The sequence below is a fragment of the Heliangelus exortis genome, chromosome W, assembly GCF_036169615.1.
Source record: "Heliangelus exortis chromosome W, bHelExo1.hap1, whole genome shotgun sequence".
NCBI classification, from domain to species: Eukaryota; Metazoa; Chordata; class Aves; order Apodiformes; family Trochilidae; genus Heliangelus; species Heliangelus exortis.
The window spans coordinates 789879-805704 of NC_092453.1; the positions used below are offsets into that span (position 1 = coordinate 789879).

At 46.1% G+C, this 15826-nt stretch overlaps 1 protein-coding gene across 2 annotated transcripts in view; it reads right to left on the reverse strand.

Annotated features, from left to right (window-relative positions):
• The window catches only part of LOC139789117 (ceramide transfer protein-like), a 220094-nt gene extending 205220 nt beyond the window's left edge, over positions 1 to 14874 (reverse strand). Inside the window, exon 1 of one of the 2 annotated variants that reach the window (XM_071729641.1) lies at positions 14463 to 14874. In XM_071729641.1, coding sequence (XP_071585742.1) covers positions 14463 to 14558 — 96 coding nt within the window. In that variant the 5' untranslated portion in view covers positions 14559 to 14874. The remainder of the gene's footprint in view (positions 1 to 14462) is intronic. The other variant, XM_071729642.1, reaches the window with a different exon arrangement.
• Positions 14875 to 15826: the final 952 nt, after the last annotated feature.

The window sequence follows — 15826 nt, forward strand, 5'->3', positions numbered from 1 at the left end:
GAACTAGTGCCTAAAAGTGATGAATTTGTACCAGTTGTGGGAGCAACAGGCCAAGCAGAAAAAGCTTACTTTTTGAAACCTATTAAATATAAAATTGGAAAACAAAGGGGAATCCATCAGTAAAATTCAACAAAGACAAATTGGAATTCTGAGTAAACGAAGAGCAACTGATTGCAGCTCTAAGCCTAACAATCAGTTGCATAGAACCAAAACCTGAAAGACACAATATCGAGCGAATTCTGAGTGAAGCCTACCCGCTGGTATGGGCTACTGACGTACCTGGAAAATCAAAACAAGCAACACCTATCATTATTGACCTTATACCTGGAGTGAGGCCAGTAGTGAAAAAACAGTACCCACTGAGGTTAGAAGATAGAAAAGGAATTGAACCCATAATTAGAAAGTTTCTAGAGTTGGGGTTATTAATAGAATGCGAATCAGATTTTAACACACCAATCTTGCCAGTTAAGAAACCTAATGGAACTTATAGATTAGTCCAAGATCTAAGAGCAGTAAATGAAATAACGAAGACACTACACCCAGTAGTTGCTAACCCTTATACACTCCTAACTAAATTAAAAGAAAATTTGACCTGGTTCACGGTATTAGACTTGAAAGATGCATTCTTCTGCCTTCCCTTAGCTCCAGAAAGCCAAAAGATCTTTGCCTTTGAATGGGAATCTGTAAATATAGGGAGAAAAACCCAACCCACATGGACTGTGTTACCTCAAGGTTATAAAAATAGTCCCACAATTTTTGGGAATCAATTAGCCAAAGAATTAGAACAGTAGGAGAGGCCACCGGGAGATGGTACTCTTCTACAATACGTAGACGATCTCCTAATAGCAACAGAGACAGGAGAAGAATGCATTGAATGGACTATTTCTCTGTTGAATTTCTTGGGTATCGAGTTTCTCAACAGAAAGCACAGCTGGTGCAAGAAGAAGTAGTATATCTGGGATATGAAGTTTCCAGAGGGCAGCGATCCCTAGGAACGACAAGAAAGGAAGCCATCTGCCAAATGCCTAGACCAGAAATGGTGAGAGATTTACGCGCCTTTCTGGGAATGACAGGTTGGTGTCGACTATGGATCTATCAATACGGGATACTCGCTAAACCATTATATGATTCGCTAAAAGAAACTAAGAATATTCTAGCCTGGACTCCTGAAGCAGAAGGGGCTTTTAAGAAACTGAAACAGGAGCTTATGAGAGCACCAGCTTTGGGTCTTCCAGATGTAACAAAACCTTTCTGGCCGTTCTCTCATGAACGACAAGGGATGGCTCTAGGAGTCTTAGCACAACAGTTGGGACCACACAAGAGAGCTGTGGCTTATTTCTCCAAACAGTTGGATGAAGTAAGCAAAGGATGGCCTATCTGTCTGAAAGCAGTGGCCGCAGTGATTATAAACGTAGAAGAGGCCAGGAAGCTCACGTTGGGTCAGAAAATGACTGTGTTAGTGTCTCATACTGTATCAGCCGTATTAGAACAGAAAGGTAACCACTGGTTATCACCTTCCAGATTCCTAAAATACCAGACTATCCTAGCTGAATCAGATGATATAACTATCCAAGTAACTAATATCGTAAACCCAGCTTCATTCCTAGAAGGAAGAACTCTGGCAGAACCCATCGAACATGACTGCCTGGAAACAATCGAAGCAGTCTACTCCAGTCGCCCGGATCTCAAAGAAGAGCCATTCGAAGATGCGGACAATTGGTTCTCGGATGGCAGCAGCTTCGTAAAGCGAGGGGTAAGAATGGCTGGCTATGCGGTGACTACGACGAAAGAGGTAATCGAGTCAAATCCTTTACCTGCAGGGACCTCAGCCCAAAGAGCAGAGCTAATAGCTCTTATCCGAGCTCTGGAATTAGCAGAAAACATGCGAATTAATATTTGGACAGACTCTAAGTATGCCTTCTCCGTCGTACATGCTCATGGAGCAATCTGGAAAGAAAGAGGACTGCTGACTACCCAAGGGAAAGCAGTCAAACACGCAGAGGAAATTCTACGATTGTTAGAAGCAGTCCAGCTCCCAGAACAAGTGGCCATAATGCATTGTAAGGGACACCTGAAAGGTAACACTGTTCCAGAAATAGAAAATAGGAAAGCTGATGCGGAAGCTAAATTAGCTGATGCAAGGACCGAAAAAGTGACTATAACAGCTTTAGTACCAGGGGAGCTAGATACTAGCTTTCAACCAAACTATCAGGAATCAGATCATAGGTGGATTCAAAGAAATAAAGGTAAATTATTAGATAATGGATGGGGTCAGTTAGAAACGGGACAACTAATAATACCAGAAAAATTAACGTGGCAATTTGTAAAGACAGAACATGAAAAGGTCCATTGGGGTTTAGATCCACTTTACCAGTATTTACAAACTAGAATAGCAGGACCAAAATTATTCATCACCATAAAGCGAGTTACATCCCACTGCGAATGATGCCTAAAGAACAACCCAAATACAGGAACCAAAATACACCAAAGAGCAATAAATCAAGGCAAATTCCCAGGTGAAGTATGGTAAATTGATTTCTCTGAACTCCCAAGAAAAGGAGGGTATTCGATATTTGTTGGTATTAACTTATACATTTTCTGAGTGGCCTGAGGCATTCCCCTGTAGAACAAACAAAGAAAGAGAAGTAACTAAAGTTTTGTTAAATGAAATCATACCGCGGTTTGGAGTACCAAGAAGTATCTCTTCAGACAAAGGATCACATTTTTGTGCAAAGGTCGTGAGAGCAATAAGCAAAGCACTGCAGATTAAATGGCAATTGCATATGCCCTACAAACCACAGGCCAGTGGGCAAGTGGAAAGGATGAATCATCTTATCAAACAACAAATTGCTAAGATATGTCCAGAGACTAATTTACAATGGTATCAAGCTTTGCCTATTGCTCTGATCAGATTGAGGGTCAAACCTCTATCAAAAGAGAAGTTGAGTCCGTTTGAAATTCTGTATGGCAGACCTTATGCTATGCAAATTGTAAATAGTGATGCTATGGATCAAATAGGCAATCAGTATATACATGATTATGTAATCGCTGTAGGAAAGCATTTTGAAAAAAACGCCACAGTAGTTATAGAACCTCAGCCCAAACAACCTGATTGTAAGCTACATCCGTTTAACCCCAGCGATTGGGTGTATGTTAAGAATCTTTTAGGAAAACCCCTATAAGAAAAGTGGGAGGGACCTTTCCAAGTGCTGCTGACTACCTTCACTGCGGTACGGATCAAGGAATGACCTACATGGATCCATTATTCCTGAGTCAAGAAAGCTCCAGAAGATAAGCAAGAAGACCCGACATTATGAATCCAGCTCCCTCTCAAACCCTTTCAACATTAACCATTGGACTCTTGATAAGTATTGTTTTATCCCAAGACCCTACTCCAGAAGGGCCATGGTCTAGTGCACGTACACTACCACGCTCTGGGGAAAACGAATTTGAGATTTATGTTCTACATAACAATCAACCTTATACGATAGATGAATGGGAAAGTAACACCTTTTTCGTGGCACAAAAAGGAGGCTAAATTCAAGTAGGATGCCGAGAAGTTGATGCCCTAGTAGGAAAAACAAACACTAATGTTGACAATTGAATCTGGAGAAAAGGTCCCTAGACAGAACTTAATTACTTACAGCCAGGAAAAAGATAAAGAGCCCATTATCTGGGTTCAAAGGAGGGGACCAGTTTCTTGTCAATGGGATAGTTTTAAAGGAGGTAGAGCACAGTGTGAAATTATATTCCAACTAGACAAATTAACTTGGTTTTCATGTAACAGAGAAGCTAAAATTCTTGAACCTATTAGTAAACAAGGCAACATGATCGGCAGAGGATTTAAACGGGCCATTAAATCCACGACAGACTTAGTCACGGACCCGTCTCATGAAGCTACTCCACCTCTAGAATGTAGGGAAATGCATAATCTACTCTTTATAGGACCCCAAGTAATAAGACAGTCAAACGAACTGAAGTTACTGTTAGATCCCACATATTCTCTGAAGAAAGTACGGATAAACATTCAGACAGACATTACACATTTACAGAAAGATTGTCAACCTTTTATACAGCAAAGCCTCAAAGGCTGGAACGCTTGGTCATACCACAAACGAACACAAAGAGATATAAGTGGAATATCCTAATATCCTAACAAAGGTTACTCAAGTAGGCCAAAATCATTGGTGGGACATCTTTACAGGATATTCCCCAACAGCAGGATTAGAACTTGACGAAAGAATTCGTAAGTTATAAGAAAAGGGGGGAAATGAAGCCGCCCAAAAGGAAGCAGTCTTCGAGAAATAACGAGTTAAAACATAAAATGCAAGGCACTATAAGAAAGCTTAGCATTAGGAAAATACGGAGGTAATAAATTGTCTGAGAGAACAGGACAGGTTGACAGAAAAGAACACTAAAACTATAAAATAACATAAAATTTGGCATCAGTAGCCTCAGAAGTTTTAGGATGAGCCAAGGTCACTAAGACCCTGCCAAATGCACAAGGAGACTATCCAAATTAGGAAAAAGTTATGGAAAGGACACCAGTTCAAGAGGATGAAATACAGGAACGACCCCAAAAATCCTCCCCAAATTGAAGACCAACCCTCTAACTCTGCCTCAACTCTGCCTATTATGAATATTAAAAGTAGATGTTGCAATATAATGAATATTCATAATGGATGTTGCAATTGCTTGGCAAAATTGTATAAAAGCTGAATTGTGAGATTGCTGAATTGGAGCAGTTTGCCCAGGAAAACCTGGCTGCTCCCCGGCCGTTAATAAATACCTCCTGCTTAAAGGCTACAAACTTTGTCTCTGAGCAGTTACTCTGTCCGTGCCTTGTTTGGGGCATAAATTGGCATCACAACAGATGGGAGGCAACACTAGACATGAAGCAACAGACCCAGCAGGACACAACAGACAAGAGGAGAGGCAGGACCAACCAGACCAGATTGGACATGACAAGACTGACTGGATGAGACAGGTGAAACCAGATAGGTGAGACCAGACCAGAGCAACAAGACGAGGGAGACACTATGCACCAGATGCAACCAAGAGAGACAAGACCAGAGCAACAAGACAAGACTACATGGACCAGACCAGACAGACAGGAGGGGGACAGACAGGACCAACCAGACAAGACCTGATCAGATGGACCAGACAGGACAAGAGACGACAGGACAAGAGAGGATTAGATCAACAAGACAGACAAGAACTGCAGGAGAATCAGTGGACAACACACAGATTAATATAATCCAAGTATTGCCGTTTGAGAGCAGCAGTAGCCCTTTTATACACAGGCAGGCAGATAATAATACAAACATTTTGCCAATTGGTACAACACATTTTTCGTATGCCGCAGGGCATTATTTAACGGGTTAAGTACAACTCTGTATGTGTTGTCTATGAGATGATTTCCCAGCCTGTTATTCTTCTTTTCTACTGCCAACTCCCTTATCTTTTGCACATAGCTGATCTTTCAGTAACCTTGCAGCTGGGCCTCAAGGCCCTTAGCTCACTCTGGTTAAAGCTGAATAGTCAGGATTGCTCACATATCCGTTTTCTTCCAAAAAGTCTCCCAACAGTGAACAGAGAAACAAGACCAGACCAGACAGGACCAGACAAGCCAGACTGGACCAACCAGACAAAACAGGACAAGACAAAGGAGATGGGACAAGACAGACAAGACTGACCAGACAAGACAATAATAGGCAAGACCAGACCAGACTGACAAGATGCAGGAGATGCGACATGACAGACAAAACCGACAAGACAGGACGGACCTCACCAGACAGACCAGACAAACAGGACAAGACCAACGCTCGGTGTTTATAGTCACAGCTAGAGAATGGCATGCAGAGCCAAGGCCACTGCTCAGTTCTGAGAAATTTCTTATGCTCCGGAAAGAAGGGAGTAAAGGGGTCACACCTGCAACCCTCCTTTAAAGAGGAGAGGATAAGACAGTTGACCAAAATTGACCAGAGTATTCCATCGCATACACTCCATACTCAGTATAATTTTGAGGGATCATAAGGGTCAAGCCTCTTCCCCTCTTCTTCATTCATGGCCAGCATTCTGAGAACACCCTGTCCATTCATCTGGCTGTGGTCCCAATCCCCGCCATCCTGAATCCATGTGTTCCTGCCTCCAGCTGTCTGCCGCTGACTCCAGCATCCCAGCCTGTATTTTTCCAGTGCTGCCCTGCAGCCTCAGTGGCGATATGAGTGTTATTGGGGGGAAAGGGGGACAAACATAATATCACTTTTGTTTATATGTGTATATATTTAATATTTTTTCCTTTTTATCATTACTCTTTCATTAAAGCTGTGTAGTTTAGTTTCCAACCCATAAGTCTCTCTCCCTTATTCTTTCTTTATCAGGGAGGGGAGGGAGATTAATAGAGAGCATCTGTCATTTGGTTAATTGCCAGCTCAGCATTAAACTGTGACATACAAGAATATGCACATTGTCACTACTCCCCATTGGGCCTGGATCTCAGCCACAGAAGAAGCGACTGAGAGACTGAGTAAACCCCATTCTTCCCCAAAAGGGAAAGGAGGCCACATTGCAGCCATCAGGAGACGCCCTCCTACGAGACCGAATCAAGACAAACAGAATACGCCAATACATTTCCTATGGTATGTCCTATATCATTATGGAGACTGCTTCGGTAACAGCTACCGCCTCAGGCACAGGGTTCTCCATATCTGTAGATCCACATCTGCCCCTCCCTGCAATCCTGCACATATTCCTTCTTCACATCAGCCCACCTGTGGAACGTCAGGGGCCACAAACATATATTTACCCCACAGTGGTCCTTCAAAGACTGCTCCACCGTGATCCTCCTTAGGCTGCAGGGGGACAGCCTGCTATCTCACCAGGGGCTGTGGGGAAAACTCTGCTCAGCACCTTTCCCCATCCTTCTTCACTGACCTTGATGTATTTTCTCTGGCATTTCTCTCACTTAATCCTCTACTCCATCCTGCATGTCCTTTACTTATATTTCTGCAGTTTCGTTTTCCCTTTCTTGAATATGTTACTCACAGAGGCACATTCAGCTTCCCATATCTGCTCAGCCTTGGGCAGAGGCATGGCAGGCATTGGAACAAGGGGAGCTTCCAGCAGGAGCCACCACTGTGGACCCCCAGCTTCAAAAACACCACTGCACTAATACAATACAAAAAGACAGACCAACCAGACAAGGACAAAGAACAGAACGACAAGTAAAGTCAAGATTAAAGAGCCCAGACAAGACCAGCAAATGATAGACAGACCTACCAAGGACCAAGACCAGGACAAACGGAGCAGCCAAGGAAAAAACCAAGGATAGCATGAGAACCAAAGAACAAAAACAAGGACAGAGCAAGCAGCCAGGGAGAAAAGAGAAGAAGAGACTGAGCAGCCAGGGACCAAGAAAAGGAGAGACCGAGCAGCCAGGGACCAAGACAAGGACAGACAAGTGACCAAGACAAGGGCAGTCAAAGCAGCCATGGACCGAGATAAGGACAGACCAAGCAGCCAAGAAGCAAGACAAGGACAGACCAAGCAGCCATGTACAGACCAACCAGACAGGGACAAAGACAATGACTGACCAAGCATCGAGAAGCCAAGACTAGGACAAACCCAGCAGCCAGGGACAGACCAAACAGCCAGGGACCAAGACAAGAACAGATCGAGCAGCCAGGGAAAGACTGAGAAGCCACAGAGAGAGCCAACAAGGACCAAGAGAAGGAGAGACCAAGCAGCCAGGGACCAAAACAAGGACTGACCAAGTAGCTAGGGACCAACCGAGTAGCCAGGCATGAAGAAAAGGACAGACCAGGCAGCCAGGGAGAGACCGAGCCACCAGGGACCAAGATAAGGACAGCTCAAGCCACCAGGGAAAGACCAAGCAGACAGGGTCCAAGACAAGGACAGACCAAGCAGCCAGGAACATTACAAGCAGAGAGGGACCAAGACAAGAACAGAAAAAGCAGCCAGGAACAGAGCGAGAAACCAAGGACCAAGCCAAGAAGAGACCAAGCCAACAAGGACCAAGACAAGGAAAGATCAAACAGACAGGGAGAAAAGACAAGGGCAGTCTGAGCAGCCAGGGACCGAGACAAGGACAGACCGAGCTGCCAGGGAAAAAGATCAGGACAGACTGAGAAACCAAGAACCAAGACAAGAACAGAGCAAGCTGACACAGATAGACCATGAAGCCAAGGACAGACAGAGACAGCAAGGACCAAAACTAGGAAATACCCAGCAGCCAGGAACGAAGGCAAGGAGAGACCAAAGAGACAGGGAGAATAGAAAATGACAAAGAAGCCAGGGACCAAGTCAAGGACAGACCGACCAGCCAGGGACAGACCAAGAAGCAAAGAACCAAGACAAGGAGAGACTGAGCAGCCAGGGTCCAAGAAAAGGACAGTCCAAGCAGCCCAGAACAGACCAAGCAGCCAGACACCAAGACAAGGACAGACTAAGCAGCCAGGGACACACTGAGCAGCCAGAGACAAAGACAGACAGAGCAAGCAGCCAGAGACCAATACAAAGACAGACCGAGCAGGCAGGGACCAAGACATGGGCAGACCGAGCAGCCAGGGATAGACCATGAAGCCAAGGACAGACAGAGCCAGCAAGGACCAAGACAAGGAGAGACCAACCAGAGCGGGAGAAAAGAAAAGGAGAGAAAAAGAAGCCAGAGAGCAAGGCAAGGACAGACAAAGGAGCCAGGGACCAAGACAAGGACAGACCAAGAAGCCAGGGACCAAGATCAGGACAGACTGAGAAACCAAGACAAGAACAGACCCAGCCGACAGGGACAGACCATGAAGCCAAGGACAGAAAAAGCCGACAATGACCAAGACAAGGAGACCGAGCAGTGAGGGACCAAGACAAGGACAGACCATACAGCCAGGGACAGACCAAGCAGCAAAGAACCAATACAAGGACAGACTGAGCCACCAGGTACAGATGGAGCAGCCAGGGACCAAGACAAGGACCAACTGATCAGCCAAGGACAGACTGAGAAGCTACAGACAGACAGATCCAGCAAGGACCAAGACAAGGACAGACCAAGCAACCAGGGACCAAGACAAGGACAGACCAAGCTGCTAAGGACCCAGACAACGACAGACCAAGCCGCCAGGTATCAAGACAAGGGCAGGCTGACTGGCCCGTGACAACTGTGACCAGCCAGTAAAATCAAGACTGAACAAACCAGAGAAGAACAGACCAGGTAGGACTATCCAGCCTAGGACTAGACCAGATCAGATCAGCCAAGGACAGACCGACCAGAATAGTCCAGACTGAACAGACCAGAGAAGACCAGATGAGACCAGCCAGCCAGGGACAAGACGAGCCAAGGACATGACATGGACAAGACCAGACTAAGACAATAGCAGAAAAGGACAGCCTGAACATTAGGAAAGACAAGACCAGCCAGCCAAGGACAAGAGCAACCAAACCAGCCAAGGATGTATCCGGGCCAGCCAAGGGACACTACTGGACAAGACTGGACTGACAGAGGACACAACTGGATGAGATAGGACAAACAAAGGTTGCAACCAGACCAGCCAAGGAAGATATATATATATATCTATATATAGATAGATATAGACACACACTCAAATATACAGAAAAACGATACAACATTCATCTCCCCCCCCCCCCTTCCTCCCCATTAACACTCATGTTACCACTGAGGTTGCAGGGCAGGCCCTGCAAAAGCCCAGGATGGACTCCTTGAGTCAGCAGCAGTTGGGAGCTGGAGGCAGGAACACAGATTCAGGATGGCACAGATCGAGACTAAAGGCAAACATACAGAATCCTCCCAAGATGCCAAAGAAGGCGGGAGGAAGGTGAAGGGGCTTGACCCTTGTGACCCCTCAAATTTATACAGAGTATGATGCTTATGGGATGGAATACTCTGGTCAATTCTGGTCACCTGTCTTGTCCACTCTTCCCTAAAGGAGGGTTGCAGGTGTGACCCCTTTACTTTCTTTCTGGAGCATAAGATGTTCCCCAGAAATACACAGTGGCCTTGGTTCTGCATACCATTCACTAGCTATAACTATAAATGTTGAGCTTTATCAGTCCTAGAAGCATAGATTGACTGAGAAACTTGCTGTTAATTTCAGCAAGTACAGCTACTTATGAGAGACTTAGATGAAAGCAAAATTACAAGACAGAAAATTAATTTTATCCTGGCCCAAACCAGGACACAACCAGACAAGGACAGCATGACCAGAGTGACAAGATTAGGAAAGACCAGACCAGACCTGACAAGGACAAGACAGAACAAACCAGGACAAGAGCAGATAAGGACAAACCAAGACCAGATTGACAAGGCCAGACATGGACAGATTGACAAGATGAGGATGAGACCAAGACAAGACTTACCAGACCAGGCCAGAATAAGAACAGTCAAGGACAGCCTGACCAGACTGACAAGATTAGGAAAGACAAGAGCAGACCAGACCAACCAGACCAGGACAAGACCGACAAAGACTGACAAGAGCAGAAAAGCACAGACCAGGACAGATCAAGATGAAGACAAGACCAATCAGCCAAGGATGAGACCATCCAAAGAATTGCCTGACCAGACCAACAAGATTAGGAAAGACTAGACCAGTCAGACAAGGATCAGACAGGATGAGACCTGACCAGCAGAGGGCACAACCAGACCAGGACAGCCTGATCAGATTGACAAGATAAGACCAGCCAGCCAAGGACAAGAAGGACCAAACCAGGACAAGAGCAGAAAAGGACAAAGCAGGATCAGATCAACAAGGCCAGACATGGACAGATCAACAAAATGAGGATAAGACCAGGACAAGCCAGACCAGGACTGCAACCAAGACCACACCAGGGCAGCCTGACCATACCAAGACAGCCTGACAAGATTAGGAAAGACAAGAGCAGACCAGACCGAGAAGACCGGGACAAAACCTGATGAGGAAAAGACAGACCAAATGAGGACAAGAGCAGAAAAGTACAAACCAGGACCAGACTGAGAAGGCCAGATATGGACAGACCAACAAGATGAGACCAGCCAATGACAAGACTGACTAGGCCAGCTGAGGACAAGACCAACAAGCGCAGGACAGACTAGTCCAAGCTGAGCAGGACAGGCTGACCAACCCAGGTCAGGATCCAGATGAAAAGACCAGCCAAGGACCAGACTGACCAGCCCAGACAAGGACCAGGATGAGACCACATAAAAATAGACCAACAAGTCAAGACAAGACCAAGCAGACCAGGACAAGGGAAGACAAGGACAGTCTGAGCAGACTGACAAGACCAGCCAGCCAAGGACAAGACTAGCCAATGACAGACATACCAGCCAAGACAAGACCACATAAAAACAGACCAACAAGTCAAGAGAGAGCAGGACCAGGGCATGGACTAGAGCAGGGCACAGAACAGAGGAGACCAGGGTGCAGGGCACAGACCAAAGCAGGACAGGGCAGGGACCATGGTGGGGCAAGGACCAGGACCAGAGCAAAGCAGGACAAGGACCAGAGGAGGGGTGGGGCAAGGACCAGAGCAAAGCAGGACAAGGACCAGAGGAGGGGTGGGGCAAGGACCAGAGCAGACAGGAGCAGGATAAAGACCAGAAAAGGAAAAGGAGCAGAGCAGGGCAAGGACCAGATAAAGGACAATACTCGGTTGGTATTTCTCAGGCTTTCAAGGACCAGGAAGGGAAAAAAAAAAAAACAAAACCCAAACACCTAATTCTGTTAAAGGTCTTCCCAATTGAGAATTTATATTCCTCTTCTGCCCAGTGCTCCTGAAATAATTTTACAAACGTATGAAGGTATTAAAAAACAGCTTTTTTCAAATTAACAGCAAGATAACAGATGTTTCAACTGGATTGCCAAGGCCAGTTAAATGCAGGTAATAAACATACTGATGACGAATTGGAGGTAGGAGGAATAAGACATTAATCACTAAGGTGAGTTTAGTAATTTTATTTAATATCTGGAGTTAGACCAAAAGCCAAGCTGAAGCAGAACATTAAATTATATATAAGGTAATTTCTACAAAAATGAGTTTACTAAAGTATCTAATTTTCTTTATATAAAATAAAAATATGCCATTATCCCACCAGCATAATACATAACTACTATAGCTCCAAGAAATAAGATTAAAATGTCTCTTTTTAGCATTTAATTCCTACCATTAGTCACCATTTCTACAACATATAAATATAAGAAAGTGAACTAAAATGCTTGTTTCTACATTATATTACACATATTAGTTAATACATATCCCCTAACAGCGTATTAACTCTATTACTACACAAGAGGAGGTTTATGGAAAAAAAAATTTTCTAATGTTACACCAGTAAAACACAGCACTGGAACTCAATGAAGTATTTAATTTGCCAATAGAAAAATCAACTACATCCCACAAATATTAAAGTTTCTAATGATGGGAAGCATCTAATCAAAACAAAACTTGGTAATGGGGGGAAAAAAAAAACAAAACAAATAAAACTACACAACTGAAAACTTCACATTTTAACTGCTGTAATATCTCACATCTATCTCATCCTCTCCCTCCCCCATCCACTATTAGATGGCAAGATTTACAGATGAGAGCCAAGGCCCTTCTTTTCTCCTAACCTTTCCTCCCATCTCTGGGCTTATACTTAGAAATATTTTCAAGAGTGGGAAGAGTTCTGAGTCCCTCACAAAAAGCAGCCCCCATTATGGCTGTTTTCTTAGCATTCAGGGCCTGTTTATGATCTCAATATTCCATTACCTGTGTCTACCTTATTGTGTAGAAAATGAAAAAAATTGAAAACGGTGCTTCAGTTCTGAAGATATTTCAACATTATGTACTTTCCGTTAAAAATAAAAAGCTTTCATTCAATACTAAACTTTTAAGCACTCTGATGTAAACACTTTAAAAATACAAAAATATGTCTCTTGAATCAATCTTTTTTTTTTTCCTTTTCTTTCTCCCTGCTATGTTGCAACATTTTGTCAATTAACATATGTTTACCTCACCATATGCCTGACAGACACCTAAAAGATAAGAATGTTTATCAGGTCGCCTCCTGGTGTATGGTGGAGACAATGAAAGTAGCAGGACACCAAAAAGACAAAAAGATAAGGATAACTCATCTCCAGGAAGTCTGGAAGTCTGTGTGTATCAGGGACTTATGCAAAAAAGGGACCCCTCTTCTTTTCCTGTATAAAAAAGCCCAGGAGAAAAGGAGAAGTGGCGGCTTCCTTCTAGACCCCCCCCCCCCCCCCCCCCTCTCTCGGCACTTCGGCTTCAGCTACGGGACAGAGAAGCAGCAGGAGCGACAGACCCTACGCACCCAACTACAGCCAGAGGCCAAGGCCGGCGGACGGTGATAACATCTTAATTACTCCCTCCTTCTTTTCTCTTAACGACTTTTTTCTCTCCAAAGTAACTAATTGTATAAATCCTAAATAAATCCTTGTAACTTGTTTAAATCATAAAGCTTTGTTATTTTTGTAAATTCACGCGTCGTCTATGAGTAGTGGCTGAATTTTCCTCGCAAACAAAATATAAATAATAACTCGGATCGTAACACACTCCTAATTTCCCAATACAATCCAACACCAACTTCAAGTCATCTTTTATCATCAGTGATAAAATAGCAAAAAGTTTTTATTTTTAGAAGGGGAAAAAAAGCTTTAGTGCCATTTTCCTTCTGCTCCTCCCCACCTCGCATATCTCTTGTTGCAAGGGTATTTTATCGCCCTGTTTTGATACTTAGACTAAAGGTTGTGCGGCTCCTGTGACGAGGCCTTCTCCTGGGAAGCGACCACAGGCTGCGTCTGCTTTCAGGAGCTCCCGGGAAGCGGAGCGGGAGGCCGTGGCCCCAACCCGCACCCGGGCCTGCCGCCAGCTTCGGTCAGGAACCTGAGAAGTGTGGGGGAGACACCCTCCCCGTACGCACTCGGCCACAACCTCGCGGGCCTCGCTCTCCGGAAGCTCACGCCAGGCATCCAGCGGGCTCGGTACAAGGGCAGAGTGCGGCAAGGGCTCCCGGGCTGGTCGCCGACGCCACCTCAGCCGCCCAGCAAAGGTTGAAGCCGCACACGCGTCTCTTTCCAGAGACAGTGTATGCTCATGCCGCCTCTCGGGGGCGGAGGAGCGGGCAGACGCTACGCAGATGCGGGGTTGAGTAAGCGAGCCCCTCTACTATCCTCATCCAAGGACGAGAGAGCGGCTGCTTCGCAGGTTCCCCAGCGTCAGGTGGTGTCTGCCTTGGCCACGCCGGCACTTCCCACACCCCCCACCAAGACCCTCCACGAGCGCCGGGGAAGGCGGAAGCCTCGGCCTGTATGTTCAGAGCGGCGAAATAAGGAGGAGACAGGCGAACGGAGCTGACGGCCCTCGGCTAGCTGCGGGAAGGTGTAGTGCAGCGCGGAGAAGGGAAGCGAGAAACCGCCAGGTACAGGCTGCGGGGAGGAGGAAAGGCAGCTTACCTTGCTGAGCACCCCACAGAGCTCAACAGGCAGCCCGAGCTCGGTCTCAGAGTCCTCTTCGGAGCCGGAAGAATTCCAACTCTGAATGTCCGACATAACTGAGCAGGGAAGAACCGAGTGACCTCCGCCCACAACAGCCTCAGCCTTCTCCAGCTGAAGGGACGGGAGCAGTGCGTTTTACCCGAGCAACGCTACCCGCAGTTCCACCAATGCTACTCGCCCGTGCCAGAGACCGGCCGGCACCGAGGCGCGTAAGCTCGGGCTTCACCTTAACTCTACGGCCTCTACCCCCGGAAAGAGCCACAACATAGAGGGGACGAGCACGCGTCTACCTGCCGTACACTCCACTTAGAACGCAGCCGCCATCACCATTTTACGCGAGATGGGTTCTCTGTGTCGCTATTTACCAGCTCCGCCCCTCGCCTTCCCTCCCAGCTCCGCTAGCCGGGCCACGCGGTGCCTGTTGGGAGTTGTAGTCTTTCATGCAGCGGTAAGCCTCGTTACAGTTGTATCTCAAGAGATGTAGTCCGCTGCAGTGACTGCCTCCCTTCCGTCAGCAGTTGGCAGCCATCTTGGTTTCGTCGTTTCTGTGGTGCTGTCGGTGGGTTTCGCTTCTGCAGCTCGATGAGGTGAAGAACTCCATTCCCTCTCCTGCCGGGCGAAGGATGCGGTGCTACTTAGGGCGGTGTTTGCTTTTTTGTTTGGTTAGGTTTTTTTTTCTTTTCTTGTTTTATTGTTTTTGTTTGTTTGTTTGTTTTTTTTGGGGGGGAGTCAGTGAGGGAGGACCTATTCTTTAGTAAGGTGAACCGTTTCTCTGGCTCTGCTTGCTGTATAGCGTGAGAGAAGTGGTATCGCTTTCCCTACCCTAAGCCAGCAGAACTTGAGAGATGAGCGGCAAACCTTTCTCTTAACAAAAATGGTGGCTACGGAGGCCCTAGGAAGGGGGGGATGGGAAGTGCTACCGGCTACCGAGTGAGACTTGGGAAGCCGGGCACCCCGCCGCAGGTGACGTCTGCGTGGGGCTGGCGGGCATTTTGCACTGCTCTCTTGGGCCGCGGGGCGAAGAGGCTGTTGAAGCTTTCGCCCTGCGGGTGGCGGCGATTGCGGGTTAAGTGCGGCGTGCCAAGGAACCATGATTTGTGAGTGGGGTTAGCAGCCTGGTCTTTCCGAGCTGCTGAGGCGCCTCTCGCTTTCGTTCTGCTTTACCGGCTCAGCCCAGAGGCATATTATGAACAGAACGTAAAGTGGCAGTCAGCAGTCTGCCTCTGCTGTGAGGTATCGGTATCGTTTTATTTGCCTAATATTTTCACAATTTAGGGAAAATAACGATAAATTTAGGGTTTTTTTCCAGAACCCCGCCAGAG